The sequence below is a fragment of the Mus caroli genome, chromosome 6 (genome assembly GCF_900094665.2).
Source record: "Mus caroli chromosome 6, CAROLI_EIJ_v1.1, whole genome shotgun sequence".
In the NCBI taxonomy this organism is placed as follows: Eukaryota; Metazoa; Chordata; class Mammalia; order Rodentia; family Muridae; genus Mus; species Mus caroli.
The window spans coordinates 140866733-140875887 of NC_034575.1; the positions used below are offsets into that span (position 1 = coordinate 140866733).

Here is a 9155-nt window from a genome sequence, read left to right on the forward strand (position 1 = left end):
AGAGAAAGAGAGAAAGAGAGAAAGAGAGAAAGAGAGAGAGAAAGAAAGAAAGAAAGAAAGAAAGAAAGAAAGAAAGAAAGAAAGAAAGAAAGAAAGAGATAAAATAAAACCAGTACATTTTATATTTAAAGTCACCTAGGCTTACAAAAAGAACTCCAAATGGTAAACTACTGCAGGCTGAGTGTCTTGTCCCTGGAGTGCTTCAGACTCTGATGTCTACAAAGCTGTTAGAAGCTGAGCACTCCTACTCCTTAACTCCTACTCCTAAAATGCTTCAAAACCACAACTTTAAAAGTGAGCTTTCTAATGTTCTTTAGGGGTCTCTTAGAGTCCAAGCTGGCCTTGAACTCAGCATACAGTGAGGAATACTTCCTCTGGAGCACCAGGATCAAAGGCTTAAACACCTTGTCCAGTTGACACGGTGCTGGGATCCTGTACAAGGCTTCATGAACATTAGGTAAGCACTTTACCAAATGAGCTACAGTCTCAGCCCCCAAATTTGTCATTTCTGGGCAATTCAGATTTTACACTTTTGATGAGTGTCAGGGCTTCATTGCTATTATGAGACACTATGGCCAAGGCAACTCTTATAAAGGCAAACATTTAATTAGGATGGCTTATAGTTTCAGAGGTTCATGACTACCATCATGGTGGGAAGCATGGCAGTCCTAGTGCTGGAAGAGCCAAGAGTTCTACATTTTGATCCAAAGGCAGCCATGAGTAGACTCTCTTCCCCACTGGGCGGAGCTTGAGTATAGAGACTTCAAAGTCCACAGTGGCAACACTTCCTCCAACAAGGCTATCTTCCTATTAGTGCCACTCTCTATGGGCTAAACATTCAAACACAAGAGTCTACAGAAGCCAAGCCTATTCACACCATCACAGTGAAGGTTGCTCAGCTTGCATATTAACGATTATTTTATCCAGGTGGCTTCAGGACTACTTACATCACAGCAACAGTTACCAAGTGCCGCTATGGTCAAACACGTGAATGTCTACGATTTCCCTGGTAGCTCTAACACAGTACAAGTTGTCACATCAGTTTAGAACCCAATTATAAGATATTTACTGCCGGGCGTGGTGGCGCACGCCTTTAAATCCCAGCACTCGGGAGGCAGAGGCAGGCGGATTTCTGAGTTCGAGGCCAGCCTGGTCTACAAAGTGAGTTCCAGGACAGCCAGAGCTATACAGAGAAACCCTGTCTCGAAAAAAAAAAAAAAAAAAAAAAAAAAGATATTTACCTTCTCAGACATTTAGAACATGATTTCAATGCAGTATTACCTCTAAAACAAAAGCATCTTTTTTCCCATGTGAAAGATCTAACTCTGTAACTTCATCAGAACTTTCCGATTGTGATCTTAAAAGTCTGGAGCGCTGTCTGGGCTCTGGGATGGGTGATCCTATCATCTCTTCAGATACCTCCTGAAAGAAATGCAATTACAGACACTGAATTCTTCAGTTTGCTTTTAAGGTTTTATATTAACATGCAGCTTCCTGGTGAGAAAAAAAAAATCCACGAGATACATTCACTGAACTCTAAAGTTTCATTTTTCAGGTCACAGAAGATACAGATGTTTTCTTTTATCTACAAAAGCAGGCTAACTGCCCAGGGTGTAACAAGGTCAAGGTGATATGTAGTGCACAGACAGGGAGCTACAGTGAGGTGGGAACCTCCCCACCCAGGCACATGTACGCCTACACACTATCTAGATGTGTGCCTCTAAAGCACCTTAAAGTACGATTGGCTACAAAGATGGAAAGCGCCTCCAGAAGAGGGCACTAGTCTTTCAGATCCTTGCTTTTCCAGTAGCAACCCTTCAAGGCTCTATGATAGTTAAATGTGAAGAGTAAGAAATGTGTGTGCATATGACAAGATAATACATACATTTAAAAATGCATGTACAGGCTGTACAATTCACTTGCTAAATAATCTTCAACAGCAACCAAACTGATCTTCTACAAACAGTGTCCAGATGTGTGTGTTTTAAACAGTTAGCCTGGGCCACGGTGTGAGCACAACAGGCAGAGCCTGCTGCTGTTCCAGAAACCTCCTTTACAAGGTTCTAAGAGAGGTTTTCCAAAATGGTGTTAAATGCTCACTGCTAGCATGTGCCTAAGAAGAAAAGACACCTGTAGAGTTCTTTCTAGAACAAGAAACATGGCTGTAATAGAGCTTTTCTCTACAGGTTGCAATGAGCAAGAGAAAAAAAATTCTGAGTGTGTAATATCCCACAAAAGTCAAGCATGTGAACACATGCGCATGCGCACACACACACACACACACACACACACACACACACACACACACACACAGACACATGCACATGTGAGAAGTTAAGACCTGAAAGGAGACCTGCCCTGTGTACACTGGAAGAGAGGAGGCCTCATCAAAAAGGAGACATTTAAGCAAGGACAGTAAGGAGGTGAAGAATGCCCATGTCCAGAGGAAGACACCCTCCAAGTCCCTCCCTGCAGCCAGCTGCCGGTGCCTTCACTGTGCAGGCCTCAGTCACTCACCGGGGGGTTGATCTCATACAGTTCTTTGTTTTTTGCAATGGTGTCATTTATTTTCTTCTGCATGTGGGAGATGTGCTGTTCATAGGAGCCATCATTAGGGGTCTTCCCAGCAATCTGGATTCCACCGGGTGTTGGTAAGGCTGCTAAGTAGACTCCTGTGGCCGACTTGTAAAAATAACAGGGCTATCATCAGACAAAATACCAAACAACAATGGCTTTAAGTTCTATGTCTAGGAATGTGCACTTGCTTTGCACAAGAGACACATGGCTAGGCCATGTCTGCAAGAACATACAAAACCACTCTGCTAACAGGGTTGATGTACTCGGGGAGGCTCCTGAGTAGATGGTGACAGCTCTGAAGGTGACAGCTCTGTGACAGCTCTGAAGGGGGCTCTCTAACTACATAACTACATAACTGCATAACCAGCTATGCCTTTTAAATCTTTACCTCATACTTATCCAGGAAATAAAAGAAGAAAGATAAAGGCTGAATTCTGAGCGACTTGCCCAGGAGACTGTGACCTTCCAGGCGGGCCAAGCCTCAGCGCGAGCGCCAGGCCTGTCTGGGTCACAGTATGAGACCGTGTTTCAGAATGCCTAGAATCCATATATAAACCAACTTGGAATCAGACTCTCTTAACAACAGGAAAGTTACTACAGCAGCTTTGCCACCAATGAGCAGGCAGTCTGCCTATAGAAGGGCTACCTCGGAGAACAGCTGCGATCAAGTATGGAAAGGGCGTGGTAAGGAACCACGAGGCAGTCTGCTCTGTACATCTAATTCACCCACCTCACTCCATGGCCACCCACACAAACAACTTACTTTACACACTTATTTTACCATTTAACCCAGTAACAATTTCTCATTTTAAATCAGTCAGTATACACTATCAATATTGGAAAATTATGGGAAAGATAAAACAAGACAAAATCTGTGTGTGTGTGCGTGTGTGTAAGCTACCACAAGCAGAACAAACTGTAAGAAACCTAAGCATAAAGGTGAGGTGGCAGCACATGCCTGTAATCCAGCTCTCCCAGAGCTAGAACCAGGAGGGTCAGAAATGCAAGACCAGCCTCGGTCACATAACAAGCTCAAGACTAGCCTGGGCTACACGAAACTCTATCTCAAAAAGAGCAAAAACAGGGCTGGCAAAATGGCAAGTAAAGGCCCCTCTGCAAAGCTTGATGAGTTGGGTTCCATCCATGAGACCCTACATGGAGAAAGGAGAGAAGTGACTCCCACAGCTGGTCTTTGGTCCCAACATGTGCACAACAGTATGTGCACCATGGTTTGTGCATGTCTACAAATAAATGCGAAACAATAATAAGAGAAAAAAGAAGCAGCATTCAAGTGGAGCTACGGGAATCAAGGGGCAGTAGTGCTTTCCATCTTGGATGTGAAACCCATCAACTGTCAAGTTTTTGACATTCTAAAATGACATCTGCACAATGGCTAAAACTGGCTCTTGGTAGCACTCTCCCAGAACTTCACTAGCAGAGCCACAATGTAGCTCCTCATGTCAACTACTGAGAAGCCCTGACAAGCCTTAGCATCAGCTAACACTTTGCTAACCACTGGCTGATGACTCACCAGCCTTGAACTGCAGAACCAGATGGACCTGGATTTGAAACCACTCTCAGCATATATGAGCCCATCTCTCTGGAATTACCCCATGGCAGCACTGTCTTCTGTCAGCTATCACAGAACCTAGCCTTCAGATTCTGAAATTCTGGTGTTCACAGAGCAGTGGCCCAGATAATGGCATCACTACGGGAGCATGAAACATGGAGCAGGCCTGAGGTTACATCAATGCCATGAACTAAGCAGCTCACCACTGTCAGCTAATTACCTCCTACATACAAAAATGTACAGCTGAGCATGGGGGTGCAGACTGCAAATCCAGTACACAGCAGGCGAAGGCAGAAGGATCATGACTTCAAGGCATGCACTCATTAGGAACAACCTTGCCTCAAAATCTAAAAAACTAAATAAAATTTACATACTTAGTCTAATAAAAAAGAAGAGATGAAACAGAAAACAATTTTGCATTTTAACTATAAATTTATATAGAGAAAAAGACTACAATGTCCATAGATTTTATAAATTAAATATCTCCTTAGGTGATAAAAAGATGACATAAGAAATACAAGTTGGCCGGGCGTGGTGGCACACGCCTTTAATCCCAGCACTTGGGAGGCAGAGGCAGGCGGATTTCTGAGTTCAAGGCCAGCCTGGTCTACAAAGTGAGTTCCAGGACAGCCAGGACTATACAGAGAAACCCTGTCTGGAAAAACCAAAAAAAAAAAAAAAAAAAGAAATACAATTTGAAATCTGCCAACACAGAGATGAAAATCGTGTAACTGTCAACAGCCCAATATATAATAATAGAGCCCAGATCAGTGGTCTCAGCTCTAGAAATGATAGACTGATTCTTTAAAACTACAGAAAGGCAAACCACTGGACTTATTTCCTAAAACTTCTCCAACTGTTAAAGTCTTGATGTCTGTTTCTTTAGCTAAGTCTTCTAGTTTTGTTAGCTTACTCTCTTGAGACAGGGTCTTGCTGTATAGCCCAGGCAGGCCTTGATCTCTGATCACTGCTTCAGAGCCTGGTGCAGGACGCTGAGGATGCACTACCACATCTGTTTATCGTCTCTTAACTAACCCTCTGAGTCCCACATAACACTCCCCAGCCTCGGAGTTGACAAAAGTCTCACCACTCACCGCTAAGCCCATCAGCATGGTCTCACCCACTGTTATCTGAATTCTCAGTCCAAACAAAGCATTCATTCCTTTGAGTTTGAGCTTGTTCATCAGTTGAGTGTGTACTTCATATTCCATAAACGGCAAGAGATTACTGATAGCTGTGGCATTGGCTTCGGCCTGTGCTTTCTTTTTTAATCGACATAACCTATAAAGGAGAATAATTCTGTAAGTGCACTGCATTCTTGGTACTGTCCTAAGAAATGTCCAGATTTGGATCTGGTTTACTGGGAGGGCTCTCATTAGGATGTTTGAGGTCTGATCTCCCAAGGGTCTGATCTCCAGCACTATTAAGAACAGACTCCCTCAAAGCATGCTTAGAAACACACAAGTCTCAGATTTGTTAGACTACAACCTGTTGCTCTGCCATTTCTGTCCCTCAGTGTATCTTTACTGGAAGTTCAAATAAGTAGAAACCAAAAACCTGAGAATCTCTAGAAATGCATTAATTGGTCAGAATCACTACACAATTAAAAATCTTTGGTTCCAGGGCTGGAGATGGCTCAGCAGTTAAGAGCATTGGCTGTTTTTCCAGAAACCAGAGTTCAAGTCAGAGTCCACACACGGCAGCTTACAATCACCTCTAACTCCAGTTCTAAGGGATCTGATGCCCTCTTTTGGACTCTGCAGGCATCAGTATGAACATGGTATACCTACATGCATACATACATACATGTAGGCAAAACACCACAGACATAACTATAGGATGGATGAACAGCAGAGAGACATGTTAGCTTAAGCACACAAATTATATGAGCACTGTTATGCAAGTGAAAGCTTTCAAAGAGAGCACAGATCAGCACAGCACACATACAACAGCCAGAAAGGCAGTGGTAAAGGCTGTCTTTACTGTGCACACAAAAAATACCTGCAGATAAAATGTTCCCAACATAAAAATAAATACATTTTCAGACAAACAAAAACAAATACTCATCACCAACAGATCATCAAAAAATTCTCAAGGATATATACTTCAGGGGAGGGGGAGGAGACCCCAAATGGAAGCAGAAGACAGAAGAAGAAAAACATTAAATAGAATAAAGTGTATTTCAGAACAAAGCTCAATGTAATAACTTTGGACTTAATCTGATGTGTACAAGAGGACAGTATCAACAATTCCCAAACAGGACATGAACAGGTGAGGGGAGCTATTGACATACAAAGACATGATCAGGAAGTGGGGGACTGCTGGTACAACTGGAACAACGTGAGGCCTATTGCTCATCATATTAGGGTGTGAAGCAGAGAGGTCTGCAACTCTGAAGCTCAGGAACAGGTTGTTACACAGATTTAGAAACATGAGACCCACAGGCATAAGCTCAGCACATACACCATGGGTTGACAGAGGGTCCAAACCCATGGCTCCCATTAAGATGACTCAACAAACTGAAGGGCATTAACTATGTTAAGATAAAGACTCAGGGTGCTGGAGAGACGGCTCATCCGTTAAGAGCACTAGTTGCTCTTCCAGAGGACCCAAGTTCAATTCCCTACATGGCACGCTGTCTGTAACTTCAATTCCAGAAGCTGACTCTCTCTTACAAACAGACATTCAGGCAAAATACCAAAGGCAGGTGAAAACAAAACAAGAGAGCTGGAAGGTGGAGGCAGCTGCCTTTAATCCCAGGACTCCGGAGGCAGAGGCAAACTACACAGAGAAACTTTGTCTTGAAAAAACAAAAACAAAAACAGACTGTGTGATACTAAAATCAAAAGAGTCTTAGGAGAAATGGACCAAGCGTGTCACTACTGATGAAGTTTCAAGGTGAAGACAGAAACATCCAAGGGGGGGGGCTGATGAGATGGTTCAGCGGGTAAGAGCACTGACTACTCTTCCAAAGGTCCTGAGTTCAAATCCCAGCAACCACATGGTGGCTCACAACCACCCATAATGAGATCTAACACCCTCTTCAGATAGTAGTGTCTGAAGACAGCTACAGTGTACTTACATATAATAAATAAATAAATTTAAAAAAAAGAAACATCCAAGGGACCAGGAAACCTGGCCGCTGTTGGTGAGCTAGACACTTCACGCTGTCTGCTGTATGCGTCACATCCAGGATGTCCTATCTAATGATAAACAGCTGAGTTTTGCATGGACGAAGCACTCTTCTTTAAAAGAAAACAAACCCGGGTGTGGTGGCGCACGTTTTTAGTCCCAGCAGAGACAGAGGCAGGTGGATTTCTGAGTTCGAGGCCAGCCTGGTCTACAAAGTGAGTTCCAGGACAGCCAGGGCTACACAGAGAAACCGTGTCTCAAAAAAAAAAAAAAAAAAAAAAAAAAAAAAAAAGAAAACAAAAACACAAAACCCACCCTGTTCCAGAATATTTTAGAGGTCTCTAAAGCAGATATTTAGCCATACTCCTAACTAGAAGACAAACTAAGTCATAAATAAACACATATACAACAGACTTGAAATGTTAAAACGATTCTGTGCATACAAACTTGAGTGTTATAGAGTGTGTTTTTACTGACAGCTATAGATGAGATAAATACAAGATAGAGTTGCCAAGTTGGTTCAGGATCAAACAAATAAGAAACAGTGTATATTGTTCAAGTCTATGTCTCGATACCTCATGGTTTCTCAAGGACACCAACTCAGCTGTCACAAACATACCTTGCCTGAATAAGACAACCTTTGCCAACCACCACTGCGTCTGTGGGCAAATCGATAGTTGTGAAGAGAACATCAGGGACTTTTTGCTTCCTGCAGTTATAGCAATATGTGAGATGAGCGGGAAACGGCATGTTCAGTTCATCATATGGTATATGGCAGAATCCGCAGCCCACCGGTAAATTCTCTTCAATCCTATATAAATATATTTTAAAAGTAAGAAGGCACTCTGATCAGGGTCCGATACCTAGTCAGGCTCAAGAAAAGATAAATAGCAAACAAAGTCATAGGGCATCTCTAAAATACTTAAGTCATTTAAAGAACATCTATTCCATATAGTGTATCTGTGCATAAACAATACACCTTATACCAGAGCAGTGTGCACTGACTGATAAATTACTAGCAACCATGAAATCAGTATCATTCCTCCTCTAAGGATCATCCGCCATTACACTGACAGAGCTGACTTCTGAGACAAAAATGGGGTTGGGAGGGGGTAATCATAGAAACAGATGGAGAGACAGCAAAGGTAACCTTTTCCTAATGGTTAATAAATACAAACACATACACACAGAAACAAAGAAACAAATCAACTCTTGGTTGTCCATAGGAACCAAACGGTAAGACAAGAAATGCTTTGGCTGCAAACCTCCCGACTCCCAACCAGCTTACGCAGTGCTAAGTGACATACAGGCTTCTGGAGGAGAAGGGGTTCCCAGTAAGAGCCCAGGTGAGCTGCAATAGCAAACTACCAGGCAAAACATGCGCACTGGTAAAATAGTGGACTGTCAGTCACCATCTGTTTTCTGGCTGGATTGCAGGCCCACTCCACAGCAGAGACCTCATACCTAGTGCTGTAAACTTGGTCTTTGCCTGCGCTGATCATAGGCCCTATTAGGAAACTTCCACTGTTGCTTGCTAAATAGTGTCAAGTTGGCTTCTAAATGCTTACATTTATAGCTACCCGTGGACTAATGCTGCTCTTAGCCTTTGTCAGAGAAGTTCCTCCCTGCAGTGGATGACGGTTAATGCACAGTCTCATGTGTGGTCACAGTGCAAAGAATAAGTAGCTGGACACTGAGTGTGAGCCCTAAATGAACATGTGTACCACCCCTCCTATGATCAAGGGACACTGCACAGTAAGGGTTGGTAAGAATGCTGAGGATGGGAGCCGGGCGTGGTGGCGCATGCCTTTAATCCCAGCACTCGGGAGGCAGAGGCAGGCGGATTTCTGAGTTCAAGGCCAGCCTGGACTACAAA

The 9155-nt window shown here is 43.2% G+C and overlaps 1 protein-coding gene across 17 annotated transcripts in view; it reads right to left on the reverse strand.

Moving 5' to 3' along the window:
• The window catches only part of C2cd5 (C2 calcium dependent domain containing 5), a 90049-nt gene that overhangs the window by 21543 nt on the left and 59351 nt on the right, over positions 1–9155 (reverse strand). For all 17 annotated transcript variants that reach the window (XM_021164738.1, XM_021164737.1, XM_029478455.1 and 14 more), the window contains 4 exons: positions 7899–8090; positions 5242–5428; positions 2518–2682; positions 1282–1422 (listed from right to left, as the gene is read on the reverse strand). In XM_021164738.1, the coding sequence (XP_021020397.1) occupies positions 1282–1422; positions 2518–2682; positions 5242–5428; positions 7899–8090 (685 nt within the window). The remainder of the gene's footprint in view (positions 1–1281; positions 1423–2517; positions 2683–5241; positions 5429–7898; positions 8091–9155) is intronic.